This window comes from Hylobates moloch, unplaced genomic scaffold (assembly GCF_009828535.3).
Source record: "Hylobates moloch isolate HMO894 unplaced genomic scaffold, HMol_V3 SCAFFOLD_10, whole genome shotgun sequence".
NCBI classification, from domain to species: domain Eukaryota; kingdom Metazoa; phylum Chordata; class Mammalia; order Primates; family Hylobatidae; genus Hylobates; species Hylobates moloch.
The window spans coordinates 19,129,011-19,148,652 of NW_026652285.1; the positions used below are offsets into that span (position 1 = coordinate 19,129,011).

Genomic DNA, 19,642 nt, shown 5'->3' on the forward strand with positions numbered 1-19,642 from the left:
AGCAGGTCCCCAGATCCTGTCAGCTTCTTCAGTGTCAGCTTCTTCAGGCCTGCATCCTGAAGGGCTCTCAACTTAATCTGTAATCTTTATGCCCACTGCCACCGGCCCTCAATAGCCTCCAGCGGGTCTCCCTGCCTTCAGAGTGCCCTCTGTAACCCTGTCTCCAGAGGAGCCAAGGGTGCTTCCTAAATGCACACCTGAGCCCCTCCCTCCTCTGTTAATTTTGTGTGTGTGTGCATGTGTGTGTATGTGTGTGTGTGGGGGCGGGGGGGTGCGCGGCTGGTAGAATAAAGTGCACCCCCCTGCACCTCCCCAGCTTCAATTTATCTTCCCCTCTTGCCCTCCCACCCCCAACACCCCCTGGCACTTCCCTACCCTGGCCCGCAGTTGTAGCCAACACATCACCTCCTCGGGTAATCCCCCACCCGCCCCGCCCAGCCCAGCCCAGCTCCTGCTGCGGCCGCCGGGACCCAGGCCGGGCCAGGGGTGCGCTCTCCCTTCCGGCGAGAAGTGCCCTCTGTTAGCTGGGCCCATGGCGCCCGGGCTCGTGAGGGCCTCCCCACTCGTCTGCGCCCCCGACTGGCCCACTGGCCTTGAGCGCGGTTGGGGAGCGGGGGTTCTGTTCACTGCTGTCCCCTCCAGCCTCGGCGCCCCGGCTGCTGGGCGGACGTTTGTTGAATGAATGAACGAATCGGGAGCCCTGACAGACCCGGCAGAGGAGGCAGAAGCCCCGTGGGTCCCGTGGCGGGGCCGCCCCGGAGCCTCTCCCACCCGCGCAGACTCCGGTGCGCCGCGTCTCCCGCGGGCAGAGAAGTAGCTGCAACTCCGCTCCCCGGGCCCGGCCGCCTCCTCCCCGCCGCCCTCCCCCGCCCCCGCCCCCTCGCTCCCTCCCGCTCTTTGTCTCCTGGGCGCCCGGCTTCCCCGCCACGCGCCCCCCACGACGCCCCTTCCCCGGGGACCCCTGCGGACCCCTGCCGACGCGACGCGGCGCGAATCGGCCCTGCCAGGCGGGGGCCCCGCGTCCGGCCAGGCCTGGCGGGCGGCGGGGGCGGGGAGGGAGGTGGCGCTCGCTCTTCGCTCTTCTCTCTCTCTGTCACACACACACACACACACACACACACACACACGCACGCACACGCACACACACACGGAGCATCCTCCCGTCAGGTCTCCTGGTCCAGCCCCGCCCGCGCCTCCTGCTTCCAGCGAACCTGCTCCCTCTCCCCACATCCCCCGCCCTCCATCTCCCCCGGCTCCGGGACCCTTCCCGCCGACCTCACCCCCACCCCTGGGATGGAGCGGCTCGAGCCCGCCCGGAGCCCCCCGCGGCCGGGGTAACGGTCCCCCCAACCGTCTCCTGCCCGGCGCCCGCCTCAAGCACCATGGGCCCGAGGGGTTCCCGGGGCGCCAGACGCTGAAGATGACCGATGCCGGAGGTGAGGGGCCGGGCGCCCTGGGGTGGACCGGGAACCGGGGCTGGGGCCACTCGGGCCCGCGGTGGGACCCTGAGTAGGGTTGGGCAGGGCCAAGCGACAAGGGCCTTTCTTCCCCTATCCCTAGGGGGACCGCACGGGGCTGGGGTGCCGGGCTGTCAGGGGAGGGGGCGGAGATAGGATTTATGGCCCTAATCCCCTCCCTCCCGCCCGACGCCCGGAGAAATTAATAAAAAGCTGGTGTGGGGGGAAGGGGAGAGGGTTTAACTCTTTCTTGCCCGGCGGGGAGTTGTGCTGATGGATTGGAGATAAACTAGCCACCGGGCTCTGACTGGGGAGGAGGGCTCTGAGAGTGGAGTAGGTGCCCTGTCCCCAACCTCACCCCATCTCCAACAGTGCTTTGAGGGGGTGCCCGACTCCTGAGGACTACCCCAAGCCTGGGGCCAGTGGACGGCCGGCGATATGGGAAGGGGGGACCACCTCTCTGGCTCCACAACTGCCTCCCCGACCGCTAGTCTCCTTTCCCATCCACCTCTTCCCGGCCTCTCCCAGTTGCACTTCTCTCTGTCGCTTTCTCCTCTTCAGGGGCCCTTTCCTCTCGCCTGCCCGAAGGGCTTCTCCCTTCTCTCCCACCCTCGGGCGTCACTTAGAGCGGCGGAAGCCCTTGTCCCCAGTGCGGCTTCCCCTGGCCCCACTCTCGGTGTGATCTCTTTCTTCTCAGCAGCCCTGTGGACTCTCCGCCAGTCTGTGTGTCTGTCTCTGCTTCTTCCTACTCCTCACTTCCTTCCGCTCCCGCTCCCGCTCCCTCCCCAGGAATTGTGCGCCCTTTCTTTCTTTCTTTCTCTCTCCTTCCCCTGGGTCCCAAGAGGCTGTGAGCTCACCTGCCTCCCTTTCTCCCCGAGAAGGGTCAAAGGTCATTGGTGCTCCTTCTCCGGGATTGGAAGCCTTGGGGGGGAGGGTATCCAGAGGAACCGGTTCAATCCCACCCTTGTGCAGTTACCTGGCTGAATGTGTGTGTGTGTGTGTGTGTGTGTGTGTGTGTGTGTGTGTGTGTGTGTGTGCAGGGTGTGTGTGGGAGTGAGTGGGGGCGGAGTTTGGTGTCTAATTTTTCTAGGCTCAGTTTTGGAAGGAGAGGGTTGGGTGGGAGGGGTCTGGTGACCCCCTGGAGACAATGTCGGCAGGGTCCCCATACACACCCCAGAAAGTTAGTTGTTGAAGGGAAGAAAAGAGACCAGTTTGTGCTGAATCAGGATGGACCGAGAATGGCTTTGAGCAGGAAACCCCAATCCAGCCCAGAGGGTGCCTGGAAGAGGAGGACTCCAGCCAGCAGAGGATCTCGACCCTGGAATGGGCTCTTGAATAAAGAACACAGGATCTTCAATCTCAGAGGCAGAGAGGAGACAACACCACTGCCCTCAGAGAGCCTCCATTCTGATGGGAGAGGCAGTTCCTGTCTTCAGAGTCCCTAGTCTGACGGGAGAATACGTGGACCCTTTCTTCTCTGAGCTCCCATCTGATTGGTGGGGGGGAGATGAGACCTATTTAAGGAATCAGTGAAGTATGAGAATTCCCCATTTCCCAGTAGTTGGAGAAGGGTGGATTTAGAAATTACGCAGACAAATGAGAGGAGGGAGGGCTACCTAGGACAGCTTCCTGCAGGAGGTGGCAGCTGGGTCCTAGCCAGATAAGGCTTTGTGGTTGAATGAGGAGATGTGGTTAATTCTTAGGGTCAGCCTCCCTTCCCATCTGGCCTGTCAGGACAGGAAGAAATGTTCTAGATCTTTGCTAGTAGCCCCCCCCGAGTTCAAGAATGGCAGGAGGGTTCTTGGAGGGTCTACTTCCCTGATGACCCCTTCCCACACCTCATTTTCTGCTTTCAGCCCCAGGCATTTATGGAATCTGGAGGTGGTTTTGTTTTTTTGGGTTTTGTTTTTGAGATGGAGTTTTGCTCTTGTTGCCCAGGCTGGAGTGCAATGGCACGATCTCGGCTCACTGCAACCTCCGCCTCCTAGCTTCAAGTGATTCTCCTGTCTCAGTCTCTCGAGTAGCTGGGATTACAGGAATGTGCCACCGCAGCCGGCTAATTTTGTATTTTTAGTAGAGACAGTTTTTCCCATGTTGGTCAGGCTGGTCTCAAACTCCCGACCTCAGGTGATCTGCCCGCCTCAGCCTCCCAAAGTGCTGGGATTACAGGTGTGAGGCACTGAGCCCAGCCTGGAGGTGGTTTTGATGCTTCTCCCAGTCCCAGTCAGTGTGGAGCAGCTTCCCTCCCTCTATGCTTATCTCTTCCTCCACCCCTAAACTGAAGATCATCACCTAGGATAGTGCAGAGGGGCAGGAGCCCTGGCTTAAGGCTGAGTTCTGCCTCTTTTATTATTATTATTTTTTTGCTTCTATTTATTTACTTGTTTACTTTTTTTTTTTTTTTTGAGATGGAGTTTCCCTCTCGTCACCCAGGCTGGAGTGCAATGGCACGATGTCGGCTCACTGCAACCTCCACCTCTCAGGTTCAAGTGATTCTCCTGCCTCAGCCTCCTGAGTAGCTGGGATTACAGGTGTGCACCGCCACACTCAACTAATTTGTGTGTTTTTAGTAGAGACGGGGTTTCACCATGTTGGCCAGGTTGGTCTCAAACTCCTGACCTCAGGTGATCTGCCCTCCTCAGCCTCCCAAAGTGCTGGGATTACAGGCATGAGCTATCACGCCTAGCTACTTACTTATTTTTGAGATGAGGGTCTCACTATGTTGCCCAGGCTGGTCTATAATTCCTGGGCTCAAGAGATCCTCCCACCTCAGCCTCCTGAGTAGCTAGGATTATAAGCATGCACCAACTTTGCCTGGCTTTAGTTCTTCCTCTCATCTCCTGTTTCTCAGTTTTCACATCTGTAAAGTGGGGATATGTATCTGTAAAGTGGGGATATGAAAATTCCCGGGCCAGGCACGGTGGCTCACGCCTGTAATCCCAACACTTTGGGAGGCCGAGGTGGGCGGATCACGAGGTCAGAAGATCGAGACCATCCTGGCTAACACGGTGAAACCCTGTCTCTACTAAAAATACAAAAAAATTAGCCAGGAGTGGTGGTGGGCGACTGTAGTCCCAGCTACTCGGGAGGCTGAGGCAGGAGAATGGCGTGAACCCGGGAGGCAGAGCTTGCAGTGAGCCGAGATCGCGCCACTGCACTCCAGCCTGGGCGACAGCAAGACTCCGTCTCAAAAAAAAAAAAAAAAAAAATTCCCAAGGCTGGCCACAGTAAAGGTAGATGATGTCTATGTAATAATGGAAAAGAAGAGTTGGAAAAGACCCCAGCAGGCATGTGGCCTAGCCTTCCTACATCTGACACATGTATGATCTAGCTCAGTGCCTTGCCATTCTCCTGGGGACCTGAGTGTTAGAAGTAATTGGAGGTCATGTCGCAGCCATGCAGCATCCCCTTGCCTTAAACCATCAGTGGCCCCTGGGCTTCCTCTCTCTCCCCCCAGCCAGTATCCCCTGGCCAGTGGGCTCTCTAGGGCTACTGGAATCCTACGTCTGCTTGAAAGCCTATTCAAATGGTTTCAGCTACATATATCCTTCCCTATCTGCCCTCCCTTCTTGCTTCCCACCAAAAAACCTTGAACCAAAACAAAAAAAAACCCTACCCATTCACACTTCTTCCCAGAACATAGTTGCATCATAGAGGTTTGGCTGTCCATTGTGTGCTGTGTGTACTCCTCATACCCTCCTACATCTATGAGTCTGTCAAGAACTGTGAGAACTGTGTCTGGAACAGTGGCCCTGCTGATGGTGCCAGCTTCCTGAACAGCTCTTGTTCAGAAAGGCAGGTGGTGAGGGCACCAGTGATGCGGGTGTAGGGAAGGGGGAGGCAGGACTGGAAAAGAGATGGAGAATTGATGGATGCAAAGATAGGTGGATGGACAGATGGCAGCAGATGTTGGGTGCATGGGAGCAGATGTTGGATGGATGGATGGGTAGATAGATGGGTGAGTGAATGGATGATGAGTAGGTAAGTAGATAGGTGGATGAGTGCATAGGTGGGTAGATGGATGGGAGACCCCGGGTCCTGGTCCTGATTTTGCCATTAACTTGCTATGTGATCTTGGGCCAGTGACTCCCCCTTCTGTTTCTTCATTTGTAACATGAGAGGATTGGATTTAATAATCTCCATAACTTCTCCCAGATTTGATTGGACAGTTGATGATTGAAAGCTTTTAGGGGATGCTAATGATGCGAAGGTCCAAGACAGTGAAGGGGAGAAGTTCAGTGACCCACGAGAAAGCACACAGCAAATCAGTGGACCAGGATACCAGGACCACAGGGCCCAGCCTGTGTCTGTGCCTTGGATTTGCATCTGCCCCCACCCTCCTACTATACCTCCTGCCCTGGCGCCCACGATCTGGGTTACGATTCCAATGGCTTCTCTTCCAGGGGCCAGAAGAAGGGTTCTAAGGTAAGGGGAGGGGCCAACAGGCCTGGAGCAGGTAGCCTTCCACATCTCTCCTGCCTCGGTCAGCCTGAATCTCTTACCCAGGCTCTCTTTTTCTTTCTCTCCCCTCTTGTCCTCCCCAGCTCTCTTAAGTCATGGCTTCTTCAAAGCTCCAAGAACCCGTGGATGAGGTTTTTGGTAAGTTCTGTGTGGCTCTATCTCTAGTCAATAGACACAGCCATAGAGTACTTCCTTCCTGGGCCACCAGGCATTGAAGGGGATAGGGTGCTTCCTGATGGCTTCAGAGTGTGTGTGTGTCTGTGTGTGTGTGTGTGTGTGTGTGTGTGTGTATTGTGGCCTGACCTTTTGTCATCACTATCTTAGTGGCCACACCAGTTATAACAATAAGGGTCCCCATTTATTAAGTGCTTATCTTATGCCAGATACTAGGTTAAGCACCCCCATCTCACATGCACTGTATTAGTTAACCCTTACAATAATGCTTAGAAGTAAGCCCAGTTTACAGATCAGGAGTGTAGGGTACAGAGGGCTGAAGTGACTTGCTTTCAAGATCACATTGTAAGTTAGTGGCAGGGCTGGGACCAGAACCCCAAACTGCCAGCATTCCTGCTCTTAGTGACTATCCTATACACCTGTAAACTCCAGCCCAGATGACAAACGTTACCTCCAAGTCACATAAATAAGTGCAAGGGACCTCACCCTGCTTGGATGTGTGCTGAAATCAAATGCATAACACACACAGCCTCAATACCCCCAGGCTGGCCCCCTCATGCTGGCCTGCACGCCCATGTCCTCAGTACACACTGGGGTGCATGCACACACCACGGTACCATCATTTACCCCCTGCAATCTTCTCTTGTGTGGACTGGAGAAAGAGACCACCCCAGCTAGGCAGAGTTCCCAGCATGCACTGGGGTGGAAAGCCGGTTTCCCAGCGGGATTCTGGTGGAGGAGTCAGGAGGAGTCCTGAGCAAAGGAACTTGGGGGAATGAAGGAGAGGGGGAGAGAGGCCTGCTCCTCGAGGGGCTCCTATGCCAGAGGGTCCCCAGCTTCTCCTCATCTCTCCCTTCTTCCCTCTCTGCCCTGGCCATGCCAGGAACTGCTGCTTCCCATCCCAGTCTCCTCCAGATCCCCTAGCCTTGAACTGCCTCAGGCCTGACAGAAATGAGCTCTCCCTCCCCTGGGCTTTTCTGCCCCTACTCCCCCACCTCCCTACCCTCTACTCCCCACACAACCCCTGCCTGTTTTCCTCACTGCTGAGGTAGCTGGGTCCTCACTGCTTCCTGATGTGAAAGGCCATTAAATATTTATGAATTCCCACTGCCCAGGGCTGGGAGGAGGAGGAAGAGGGAGAGAGATGGGGGAGGAGGATAGGGAAGGAGGGCAGGAGCAGAGAAGAGGGAAGAGATAGAAGCTGAAGGGAGAGGCTCATAGAGCAGAGGACCCAGGACAGGCTGACCCACCTTGCCTCAAAACCACCAAGCCCCTTAGGAGTCCCCTTGCTCCCCAGCCCCTCCAAGGTAAGATGGCCATGGTGCTGATATGGCCCAGAGTCAGGAGCAAGGGACCCCTCTCCCTGTTTTGAGTTGGCTGGGCACCAGCTAGGTGCCAGAAGGGTAGAGGATGCCAGAACCCTGGCCTGGGAGCCTCTCTCCTCAACTCCCTCTGTCCCCTTGGCCAAAGGTGTCCTCCTGTCCTCCATGAGCCTCAGTTTTCCCATCCATACAATGAGAGGTTGGACTCAAAATTCCTTCCCATCTCTGCTTCAGAGAGGGTGTAGCATGCTTAATGCATACCAACAGAGCTAGATCGTCTATCTGTAACCCTGGCCGGCTCCTCACCAGCTTTACGCCCTCGGGCAAATTAAGGCTGCCCTGGGGATTCCTGGAGTCCCTTCCTTGTAGGGCTACGGGGAGGCTCAAATGAGCTAGTAATTGTAAAGCACTTAGAACAGTGCCTAGCACAGAAAGAGCTCAATAAGGATTAGCTCATATTTTTCTGTGGTTCAGCCTTCAATCCTTGCTGCTGCTTCCAGGCAGTGCCTGGAGATTCTGTGTCAGGGGGCTGGGAACAGAGGGCTCCCTCCCCCAGCTCAGCCCCAGGGGCTGGAAACACCAGCAGGTTGCCCCCTGGACAACTGCAATCTCCTCTCGGTGTCTGCCTTCCCTTTTCAACCAGACCCTTCCTTCCCCTCGCAGGCTGTGCTGGCCCCCTCGCTGCTCCGCAGATGCTCCAAGCCCAAGACTGCACCATTCTCTCTCCTTAGAAAGCTCTTTTTGTTCCTTCTGCAACCTCGGCTCTTTATGGTTAACCAGACCTTAGCCTGGCTGCCATATTTAAAGTAGTAGCCTCCCAGTCTCCCCCTGTCTTTTCATCCATTCGACAAATATTTATAGAGCTCCTAATATGCATCAGGCTCTGTCCTTGGCTCTGGGGAGACAGCAACGAACAAGCCAGACAAAATCACTGTCCTCATGGAGCTCAAATTTTCGTGCAGGGGCAAGTAGGGGGACAGATGATCAAAGCACACATAAATAAACAAGGAACATACTAGATGGTGGGGAGTGCTGGGCAGAGGATTGAAATGTGGGCATGATGGGATGTGGGCATGGGCGTGGAGGTGACCTTCACCAGCACCTGTGTGTGTCTGGAGGCCATCTCTGCCAAAGCATGCACTAGTCCATGGAAATGTGACTTTGCTTCAACACTTCCTGAGCACCTGCTCTTTGTCAGGTGCCACACCAGGCTCTCATGATACACAGTGGACAGGGAAGGGTTTCACCCTCTGCAGGTTGCAGGCCAGCATGAGGAGACAGTCATTGGCGACCATATCCCGACCGTATCGTGACCATATGGTAGTGTGGTGCGGCTGTCAGACGGTGCTGTGTCAGAGTTGATTAGCCAGACAAAGAAAGGCTGGAGAGAGATGGAGCACAGGGATGGAGGTGGGAAGCAAGGTAGAGGCAGGTACACATATAGCTATCAGTGTAAGCAATTCAGTTGATCCCACAGACGCCATCACCAGCGAGCATCTGTTGAGCTCGTACTAAGTCACAGCATTATGGTGAAATACTGTATATGGATTATTTTATTTGATGCTTACAACCACCCTATAAGGAAGATAGTGCTAGTATAATCCCATTTTACACATGAGAAAGCTGACACCTGAAAGGAAGTAACTTGCCCAGAGTCACCCAGCCAGCAAATGATAGAACTGGTTTCAGCCTGGCCATCTGGCTCTAGGGCCAGTGCTCTTAGCCATAGTCATGTAAGAGGAGGAATCTGTGGGGAACACAGAAAGGGTGGGCTGGGCCCCTCAGGCCTTGAATAGAGGAGAGCTGAATAGCATGGACTTTATATTGTTAGCTTTGGGACCCCTTCTGCGAGAGTTTCAAAAGCAGGAGAGTATGGGACATGGTCAGAAATGTGCTTCAGGCTGGGCGCAGTGGCCCACACCAGTAATCCCAGCACTTTGGGAGGCCAAAGCAGGCAGATCACTTGAGGCCAGGAGTTCAAGACCAGCCTGGCCAACGTGGCGAAACCCCATCTCTACTAAAAATACAAAAGTTAGCCAGGTGTGGTGGCACATACCTGTAGTCCCAGCTACTTGGGAGGCTGAGCCAGGAGACTCGCTTGAGCCTGGGAGGTGGAGGTTGCAGTGGGCTAAGATCATGCCACTGCACTCTAGCCTGGGTGGCAGAGCGAGATTCTGTCTCCACAAGAAAAAAAAAAAAAAAAGAAGGGTGCTTCAGAAAGTTTCTTCTAGTCACATGGAAGGTACGAGGAGGAGCCAGACCGGAGGCAGGGAGCGAAGGAGGGATAGTTGCATGTTTTGGGGTGGCAGGGGGTGGGAGGCGGGGGAAGCTCCTCTCCACTCAGGTGAAGGCCTGAGCTAAGGCAGTTCGGTCCAGAGGGAGAGGAGAGCCCAGGTTCCGTGGGTGTGAGGAGGCCAATCAACAGAACATTTTTCTTTCATTAAAAGAGTGTGCTAAGCACCTACTGTGTGCCAGGCACTGTTCTCTACCTCTGGTAGAGCAGTGAACAAAGCAGAAAGCTGTCCTCATGGAGCTGACATTCTAATGGGTGGAGAGAGACAATAAATGATATAAGCAAAATATATAGCATGCCAGAGAATGAAAAATGATATAGGAAAAAAACAGGTGTGGAGTTTTGGAGTAGGGGGGCTATTATAAATTGGGTGGTCAGGGAAGGCCTCAGTGAGAGAAAGCATTTAAGCAAAGACTTGAAGGAAGTGAGGGAGAGAACCATGCAGAAATCTGTGGAAAGAGCCTTGCAGAAAAAGGGCAGTGGAGGTGCAAAGGCCCTGCAATGCAGGCTGGCTTGTGTGAGGATGAGCCAGGCGGCCAGGATGGCTGGAGTGGAGGGACAGGAGTAGTGCTCAGAGAGGCAAGGGAGCATAGGCTGACTCTGGAAGGCCACTGGGAGAACTTTGGCTCTTAATCTGCATGAGACGGAAGTCACTGGAGGGTTCTGAGCAGGGGAGTGATATAAACTGACATGTTTGATCAGGATCACTCTGGCTGCTGTGTTGAAAATAGACTGTAGATGGGAAAGAGAGGCAGAAGGAAGACCAGCTAGGAGCCTGTTTGTAATAATCCAGGCTAAAAGATGATGGCAGTTTAGACCCTCTGGTCTAAGAGACTGTGAGTTCTCCCTCTCACTTCCCTCCCTTTCCTCCCATCCTCTCCCCTCTTTTTCTTTCCTCTCCTCTCCTCTTCCTTCCTCTGCTTCCCTCCCTTTCTCTCCATATGTACGCATGTGTAGGAGTATGTGTATACATTTGCATACACAAACAATAATTTATTAAGGAAAATCTCAGATTCAAAATTAGAGATTACAGCAAAGTGCACTCTATCGTGCACTCAAGAACTCATTACCCAGCCTCAACAATGACCTAGTCATAGCCAGTCTAGTTTCATATCTATCCCATCCACGTCCTCCCCCTATTGCCCTGGATTATGTGGAACCTAGTCCAAAACATCATACCCCTTCACCATAAATATTTCAGTATGTCTAGCTATTTTTTGAAAGTAGAGCTAACAGGAATTGTGGATGAATCAGTTTGTAGGATGGTAGGGAAAGCAGTGAAGAATGACTCCAGGGGTTCAGCTGAGCAACTAGAAGCATGGAGCTACGGTTCACCAAGACTGGGAGGAGCAGCTCTGGGGTGGGAGAGATCAGGAGATTGCAGCACATGTAGGCTGAAGACCCCTGGTGGACATCAAAGTGGAGGTGTCAACTAGACAGTTGGACATATGAATTACCAACTGGGTCTGGGGCTGAGAGAGAAGGGTAGCTTAGGGCTGTCTGACTTGGGCGACTTGGGTGGACAAGGGGGCTTTTCACTGAGTCAAGGAAGAGAGTAGAAGCTGGTTTGAGGTTACATGATCGGTTCATTTTGATGAGTTGAGCTTGAGACACCTTGGGGTCTTTGACGTGGTAACTTCCTTGGCAGGTGCCTGAGTGCCCACACTCAGAATTCAGGGGAGGGGGTCAAGGCTAGAAATAGAAATAGGTGGTAGTTAAGCCAGGAGAGCAACTGGGGTGGCTTAGGGGTTGTCTACAGAAGGAAACAGGAGCAGACAAGGCAGGGTGGGCATGAGTGACAGAATAGGGCCCCTGAGATCATGCTAGGTGGAGTGGGGAGGAAGTCTTGACCCATCTTGAAGCCTGGGAAGACTCTTTCTGTTAGGAGACCCCAGTGCCAAGCTCAGGACTGGTACAGCATGAGGGCTTCATTCCGAGGTGCAGCACATGACAAGTGGAGCTATGAGCAATAAGGACTTTAATGCTGGACCCATTGGGTCTGCCCACTCTTCCTCCATGTCCTCGTGCAAGACCTAGCACTGGGCCACAGACCCAGGACAGAAGAGGTTTCGGGGACTATGGGGCTTTCCTTCCTGCCACTGCCAGTGGATTCTGGGGGTGTCCCTTTGCTTTACTCCAACTGCAAGCCCTCTAGATGCTCAGCAGTGTTATCTCTTAGTGAGACCCTGTGCGTGGCACAGCAAGCCAGTGTCCCCAGTAGGGCCAGTCTCTAGAGCCAGACTAGCCAGGCTCAAATCCTGTACCATTGCTAGCTGGTGGCTTTGGTCAAGTGACTTAACCTCTCTGAGTTTTAGTTTGCTCAGCTGTAAAGTATGCATAGTAACTGTCCTAACCCCACCGGGTTGTTTTGAGTGAGAGATGATGTATGTACATTGTCTGGTGTGTAGTAAGTGTTTCTTAAATGGTGGCCATTATTGCCATCATCTCTCCAGCCTCATCCCTCAACCCTTCTCTCCACAAAGCTACCCTCCAACTGTCCCTGGGGGTACCACCCTTGTTTCCCTACTTCCTAGCATTGCATATACCTGTTTTGCCCACCTCATCTCTTACAAACTCCTACCCAGACCTTAAAACCCAGCTTTGGTGTTTCCTCCTCTGATGCATCCAAACAGGGCTGCCCTTCCTCCGTGTCTACATGAGGGTTCATCACACGGCGCTGTATTTTAGTGCTGGCATTTCTGCTTCCCCTGCACACCCGCCCACTCCCACCTGAGACGGGGAGACACCCTGTTTTTCATCTGTCTGTACTCCCAGCACTCAAGAACACGGGTTGAATGCCTGGGCTGTGGGTGCAGGTGGCCCCTGAGGTGGGCCTCTGGGCTTGCCGTCACCTCTCATGTGTCTGGTCTCTGCTCCCTTCCCCCGGTTCGCAGACCTGGACTTGGCTGTGCCAGAGACGGCCAGACTGGACAGCAGTTTACACAAGGCCCGGGCCCAACTGTTGGCCAAGGGCAGGAGACACCGGCCGTCCCGCTCCAGGCTTCGGGACAGTGCCAGCTCCGCGGAGGATGGTGAAGGCTCCGATGGGCCCGGAGGCAAGGTTGGGGCAAGTTAGGAAAACACACATACACCCTCCCACCCCTCCCTCTCCTCCCACCCCTGGATAATCTCTCCAAAGTGCTCTTCCAGGGAAACCACATCCCCAGACTTCTGACCTAGTAATGCTACCAAGTGTTAGCTGCAGTTCACTTCTGGCTCATTTAATCCTGTGTAAAGAAGATATTATTAGCCCCATCTTACAGCTGAGGAAACTGAGGCCCTGAGCGGTCCAGTAGCAAAGTCACAGTAAGTGAAGGAGGGGGAATTCAGCCCCAGCCTGTGTGACTCAAAGCTCCTGTTTCCCACCTCTCACTCTGCAGCCACCCCGCTGCCTAAGGCATGAGGAAACCCTCCCTCTAGGCCCTGGAAGGACCCTCAGGGCCCGCAGTTTACAGGGTGAAAGTCTCCCAGCTCCTCCGGGAAGGGAGGAGGAGGGTTCTCGGTGAGCGGCTGCCCCCTCGTCCAGGTGACCGACGGCTGCGGGAGCCCCTTGCACCGGCTACGCTCGCCTTTGCACTCAGGCCCGGGGTCCCCGGCCGGGGGCTCTTTCTGCCTGGATCCGCCGGGGTTGCGGCGCAGCCTGGACGAGGACGAACCGCCGCCCTCGCCGCTCACACGCTACCGGCCCCTGCACAACGCTGCGTCGCACGAGGGCCTGGCCGCCGCCTTCTCCTCTCCGCCGCGCTCCGCGCCCTCCTCCGACAGCTCCCCCAGCTTCGTGCGCCGCCACCCGCGCGCAGAGCCGCACAGCGAAGGTGAGAGGCGGCCAGCGCCGCACCTCCTGCTGGTCGCTCCCGGGCGCAGCAGCCCTCTCGGTCCCGGCGCGCACCGCAGCGGCGGAAGGGGCAGCTGGGCGAGGTGGCTGGGGGAGGTGGAGAGTAAACACCGCGGCTCACCCATTCTTTACCGAGCGCCTACTAAGTGCCATACCCTGTGGGCTCTGGGACACCCAGGTGAGCAAACACATGCAGTCTTTATCATCATAGTAGTTTAGTGGAGAAACAATCAAAGCAGTCCTGGCTGGCGGCTCACGCCTGTAATCCCAACACCTTGGGAGGCTGAGATGGGAGGATCGCTTGAGCCCAGGAGTTCGAGACTAGCCTGGGCAACATAGCGAGACCGTCTCCAGAAAAAATTAAAAAATTAGCCCTGCGTGGTATGCACCTGTAGAACCAGCTACTTGGGAGGCTGAGGCAGGAGGATAGCTTGAACCCGGGAGTTTTGAGCTGCAGTGAGCTATGATCACTCCTTGCCTCAAAAACAAAACAAAACAAAAACCCAATCAAATCATCCCTTAACTAAACGTCTAGTTACAAACTATAACAAGTGCTATTTGGGAAATGTGTGCGGCAGCATGGCGGGAGAGCACACACCAGGATGCTTGGCCTGGCTAGGAACATCCTGGAAATGACATTTGAGCCAAGATTGGAAGGTTAGTTAGATGTTGGCCAGGATAGGCCGAGTGCGGTGGCTCACGCTTGTAATCCCAGCACTTTGGGAGGCCGAGGCGGGTGGATCACCTGAGGTCGGGAGTTCGAGACCAGCCTGGACAACATGATGAAACCCTGTCTGAACTAAAAATACAAAAAATTAGCCGGGCGTGGTGGCGGGCGCCTGTAATCCCAGCTACTCAGGAGGCTGAGGCAGGAGAATTGCTTGAACCCGGGAGGCGGAGGTTGCAGTGAGCCAAGAGCACACCATTGCACTCCAGCCTGGGCAACAAGAGCAAAACGCCATCTCAAAAAAGAAAAAAAAGAAGTTGGCCAGGATAAAATTGAGTAAATGGTAGTGCATCCTATCTTTTTGGAACGTTTTATAGTTTGTAAAAGGCTGTCATAAGCATCCCATTAGGTCTCATGAAGTAGGTAGATGTTATTATCCCCATATTTAAAATGGAGGAAGGCCAGAGAGGTAGAGTGGCTTGTCCTAGGACACCCAGCTAATGAAGGCCACCAGAGCCAGGATGCCTGATTCTAAGTCAAGAGAATTTCTACCACCCCACACTGGCAGCTGAAGGAGGCAGGCAGGGCAGCAAACAGGCAATTTCCTTCCTTCTCTCCCTGGAAAGATGACAGCCGCGACGCCAGTCCTCCTGAGCCCGCCAGCCCCACCATCGGCCTGGATAAGAAGACTCGCCGAAAGTTCCTGGACCTGGGGTGAGTGGAGGCGGGGCTAGATCGCAGGGCTTGGAGCTGCTGGGGTAAGGGGTAGCACAGTGGGCAGCCCTGCCCCACTTCTTGCTGCCTCCCCACAGGGTCACCCTGCGCCGAGCATCCACGGGCAAGAGCCGGAAGGAGAAAGGCAGCAACCGCCTGTCCATGGGCAGCAGGTGAGAGGTGCCCATGGCGGCCCACCCACAGCTCCCGCCCCTGGCTCCCCATGTGCCCTGGTCCTCCCCTCTGTACCCACACCCATGCTGGACACTCTCTCTGCAGGGAGTCAGTGGAGGGGTCCGGCAGGTCAGGGGGCTCCCCGTTCCTGCCTTTTTCCTGGTTCACAGACAGCGGCAAGGGCTCAGCATCCTCTGGTAGCACCACCTCCCCAGCCTGCTCCCCTAAACACGAGGGCTTCAGCCCTAAGAAGTCAGCTTCCCAGGTAAGTCCATGCCTTTCTTGTCCCCAAACTGGCCCCCAGTCTCAGATGGCATGAAGGCATACTTCACCCTGGCTCAGGCTGGGATTCAGACATTCCTGGAATCAATTTGTCCATCCATGGAGCCATGCAGTGATCTGTTACTTCATGCATTCTCTGAATTCATTCGTTCACTCATCCACTCCTTCATATTCTGAGTAGTTCATTCCTTGATTCATTCACTGCTTCATGCATTCAACAAATCACTAAACACTGATTCCCTACTGTTCACCCAGTTGGAGACTTCCTTCATTCCTGCTAACTCTTCTGCCTGGTTAAGTTCTAACCCCACTCCTGTGTGAGGAGCTGGGCCACCTGCTTGGTAGGGTGAGGCCTGGGGGATATAGAGACAAAACAGGACCCCAACCTAGTGGTCTGAAAACTTACAACCCTATGTGATGTGAGCCGAGTAACAGAAGCAATGATGAGCATCTGCTTATGTTCAGAGTGCCCTCCACAGTTTACAAAGCCCCAAACGTGTTTCTGCTTTACTCTCACAAAGGCTCAGTGAAGTAGGGAGGGAAGGCCTGCTCATCTCCATTGTACAGATGAGCAAAGGAAGGCCCAGAGAGAAGGGGCTTGCCCAGACTGGCACAGATATAGGTGCCAAGCTCTACGACCCCCAGCCCAGTACTTGTTCTACGGTTCTGTTTCTTACGTGCAGTTTGGGCAGAGGAGAAAATCAGAAGCTGGGAATTCTGGGAAGAAAGAATCCCTTCGGACCTGGAACTTCCTTCTTTCCTCCTTCTCTTTCTTCCCTCCCTTATGCTGGTCACTGGGACACCACGATGAACAAGATACAACCCAGGCCCTCCTAGAGCTCACAGGCCAGTGAGGATAAAGACCTCTAATCAGGCACTTACTAGCTGGGGTACTAGAGGCCAGGCGGGAGGCACATAGCAGAGACGCCTGACCCAGCCTGGGGGAATCCTGGTGGTCTGCCTGTAGGAAGTGACACCTTGCCTGAGACCGCCTCCATTCCTACTAACCTGGCTTGGTTCTAGCCCCATGTCCTCCAGATGACTGCCTGCTCTCCCGACGGCTTCAGGTCCTGATGCCTGACATGAGTTATCATGTCCTGTGTGCAGGCCCAGCTCCTGGCTCATGCACAGGAGGCACTGAGCAACTCCTGGTGCCTAGTCCAGGACTTCGTTCGGCTCCACCCAGATAGGGATGGTGGGTTGGGGGTGAACTCTCCTCAGTGGCATGCACCTTTTTCTGTCTAGGAATCCACTCTGAGTGATGACTCCACGCCCCCCAGCAGCAGCCCCAAGATCCCCAGTGGGCCCCGGCAGGAGGCCAAATGTTCTTACCCCTACCACACGCTGTCTCAGTCTTCAGACGAGGTGAGCAAGGCTGGCCCAGGGTGCCCACGGAGTCCTGACCTCTGACTCTGCAAGGTGCTCAGGTCACAGGCCAAGCCTCCCCCTCACTCTCCTTGGTCTCTGCCCAGTTCCTGGATGAACCCCTCCCCGCTGTCCACCATTGGACCAGCCAGCAGGTGGGCCAGTGGCTGCAGAGCCTCAACCTGGAACAGTATGCTGCCGAGTTTGCTGCACGGCAGGTAGACGGGCCGCAGCTGCTGCAGCTGGATGGAAGCAAACTAAAGGTGGGTCAGAGCGGAAGGGCCATGACCCAGCCCAGTTACTTGAGGTGACTTTCAAGGATTGGAAGTCCCTTGTCCTGACCTTTGACCCTCAGCCCAGCCTCCTGGGCTGACCTTTTCACTCCATCTGTGGCCACTACCCTGACCTCTGACCTCTAGGCAAGGTCCTTGGTCTAATCTTTTGAGTTGTAGCATGAATCCCTAGATTGACTTGAAACTCTAGTCCATGACTTCAGTGTGACCTTCAAGCTCCAGCCCTGGTCTCCAGGCTGACCTTGCCCTCTAGGATGACCCTTGATGCATATGAGTGTCCTGGGATCATGGGAAGCCACATCTCCCCCTGGTCAGCTTGGTCTGATTCTATCTCAGAGGCTAGTGGTAATGGTGGGCAGGGGGAGACTGTAGGGAGGGGGTGGGTGGCCTCTGACCTATAAGCTGGGAGGTTCCTGGCCTGTCTCCTGCTCTCTGCTGAGTTGCTTGGGGGCAGGGATGGTGAAAAGAGCCCCCAGGAAGTCTCTGGAAGTGAGGAGGGTCCGTGGGCACTAACTGTGTGACCTTGGGCAAGTGACTCCCCATCTCTGGGCCTCAGGAGGTTGGGCAGGGCCAGGCCAAGGCTGAAATACTGAGTGGAGGAATGGTGGGGGAGGAGGAGGAAACGCCTAATACCCCCAACCCTCATCTTTCCCAACCACACTCATTCCAAATTCTTGCTTTGGGGGTTCTGATCCATGGGCAGGTCACGGTGTGGGAGGCGGAGGCTCCACTCCAGGGAGGATTCAGAGCTCCACAGAGTACACCTGGGGCAAAAGGAGCCTGGGCATGGGGGGCCAGGACGGGGAAGGTTCTGGGACTCTCTCCCTCACCCCGGACTCCTCCCCAGAGCCTGGGGCTCAGCAACTCGCATGACCGGGCACTGGTGAAGCGCAAGTTGAAGGAGATGGCAGCGGCTGCCGAGAAGGAGCGCAAGGCCCAGGAGAAGGCTGCGCGGCAGCGGGAGAAGCTCCGGCGCCGAGAGCAGGAGGCCAAGAAGAGCTAGGGGAGGGTGCACAGGCGCTGGCGCCCAGCAGGGGCAGCCACTGGCTCCACGGGCACAGGCCTCACCAGCGAGGCTGGACCTGGGTGCTGCACTTGGGCTAGCCTGGTCCCACGCTCTCAGGGGGGACATGCCCTCTCTTACCCTGTCACTTGGTCTAGACCCAGAGCCCCCAGAAAGGGAGACCCCAGGGAGAGGGCCTAGTAATAAATCCTATTTTGAGGACTTGTTTGGCGCAGAGTTCCTGGGGGAGGAGCAGATGAAGGGGAGAGGGAAGAGAGGCCAGGGCTGAGGCAAGTCTGGGAGCCTGGGTCAGGCTGTCCCATTGCCCTCAGGCCATCGTGGGGCTGGGGTGGAGGGGAGCTAGGAGGCCTGCCTGCCTGCTTGCCTGCCAGAGGCCCTGAGGCCACGCCCCAGGGCTCAGAGCTGGGCTGGGCATTTCAGCAGGGGCAGGTGTGGGGGCAGCTCCTCTCCACTCTCCCAGGGCGCTGTGTGGTGGGAGAGCTCTGTCCTGCTCCCCCAAGAGGCCAGTGGGCACTGCAGCCAGTCGCACTCAGGGGAGACTCCCAGCCAAACTCCTCAACAGCAGAGCAGAGAAAGCAGCCTGGGGCGAGTGCAGTCTTTGCCAGGACTCAAGAGGGGTGGATGAACACCCCCTTCTCCCTCTCCCCTCCTCTGTCCTGTGGGTCCCAGGGGGCGAGATGACATCCACACAGGTCTGCCTCTCAGGGCCCAGTCAAGACCTGGTCTTTGACCCATTCTCCAAGCCAGGACTCCCTTCACTTCCTGCTGCTTCCTCAGAGGGCACCTAAGCCCTCTTTGGGAGCTGAGCAAACAGGAACTGATAGGGACAGAGGGCACCACTTCCACCAGCCAAGGCCTAGGAGCTGCTGACCTGGTCAGCCCTCACCCCAGCCAGGCAGAGAGGCAAAACCTGGGGGTCCCTGGCAGCTACGAGATTGGAAAGGTTCATCAGCCCACCCCCATCTGCCCCAGGCATTGTCAGAATCAGTGGGCTCAGAACTGGCAGGCGGTGCAAGCTCTGCCTCCCTGGGCCACACTGAGGGCTGGGGCCAGCTCCCTGGGTGGGGGTGGAGTTTACCAGCAGCCTGGGGACAGCATGTGTCCTTTTTAGGAAATGTCCTTGGAGGAAGTGTTCATGTGTGGCGCTGGTCAGCAGCTAGCCCCGCTTCCAGGACACTGGTCAGAGTTACCGATGAGGCCAGGGGGCTCCTGCTTGGAAACCCCTCCAGCTCCTCCCATCTGCCCAGAGCGACAGATGGCACCAATGCATGCTGGCTCCCTCATTCCTGCCCAGGGGCTGTGGCTTACGGCCAGCACCCTGTACCTGGGACTCAGCCCTTATCCCCCCTCTGCTATCTGTGCTGGGAGAGGGGCTTCGGAGGGAAACAGATATGAGGACACTGGCACCATCTGGGCCTGGTGGCAGGGCCATGGGAGGTTGGAAGGCACCCACATCCTTAAAGCCATCAGTAGCTATAGTGGGTGCCCACCTGCATGTGAAGGGGAGGCAGTTCTCAATTTATTTCAATAAATACTTATGATGTGCCAGTGACCAGAATTTCTGTCTGCTCCAGTTGTTGG

General features: G+C 55.6%; 1 protein-coding gene across 7 annotated transcripts; it reads left to right on the forward strand.

The window, feature by feature from the left end:
- The first annotated feature begins 822 nt into the window (after positions 1-822).
- SAMD14 (sterile alpha motif domain containing 14) lies at positions 823-19,613 on the forward strand. Of its 7 annotated transcripts, none has more exons than XM_058445876.1 (11): positions 1,050-1,436; positions 5,613-5,882; positions 6,002-6,056; positions 12,602-12,763; positions 13,234-13,522; positions 14,836-14,923; positions 15,022-15,096; positions 15,203-15,362; positions 16,625-16,744; positions 16,852-17,007; positions 17,885-19,613. In XM_058445876.1, the coding sequence occupies exons 2-11, from the start codon at positions 5,845-5,847 to the stop codon at positions 18,038-18,040; spliced, it is 1,299 nt and encodes a 432-aa protein (XP_058301859.1). In that variant the 5' UTR covers positions 1,050-1,436; positions 5,613-5,844; the 3' UTR covers positions 18,041-19,613. The 7 variants fall into 7 exon arrangements, with proteins under 7 accessions (XP_032019172.1, XP_058301859.1, XP_058301860.1 ...); XM_058445877.1 differs by having other exon boundaries at positions 12,602-12,739; XM_058445878.1 differs by having other exon boundaries at positions 1,059-1,436; positions 12,602-12,768.
- Positions 19,614-19,642: the final 29 nt, after the last annotated feature.

Excerpts from the sequence above, each read along its gene's own strand:
- SAMD14 (XM_058445876.1), top strand. The coding sequence starts at position 5,845 with ATGGCTTCTCTTCCAGGGGCCAGAAGAAGGGTTCTAAG. Across the intron at positions 5,883-6,001 it reads GCCAGAAGAAGGGTTCTAAG|CTCTCTTAAGTCATGGCTTC; the intron begins GTAAGGGGAGGG and ends TGTCCTCCCCAG. Across the intron at positions 17,008-17,884 it reads TGGATGGAAGCAAACTAAAG|AGCCTGGGGCTCAGCAACTC; the intron begins GTGGGTCAGAGC and ends ACTCCTCCCCAG.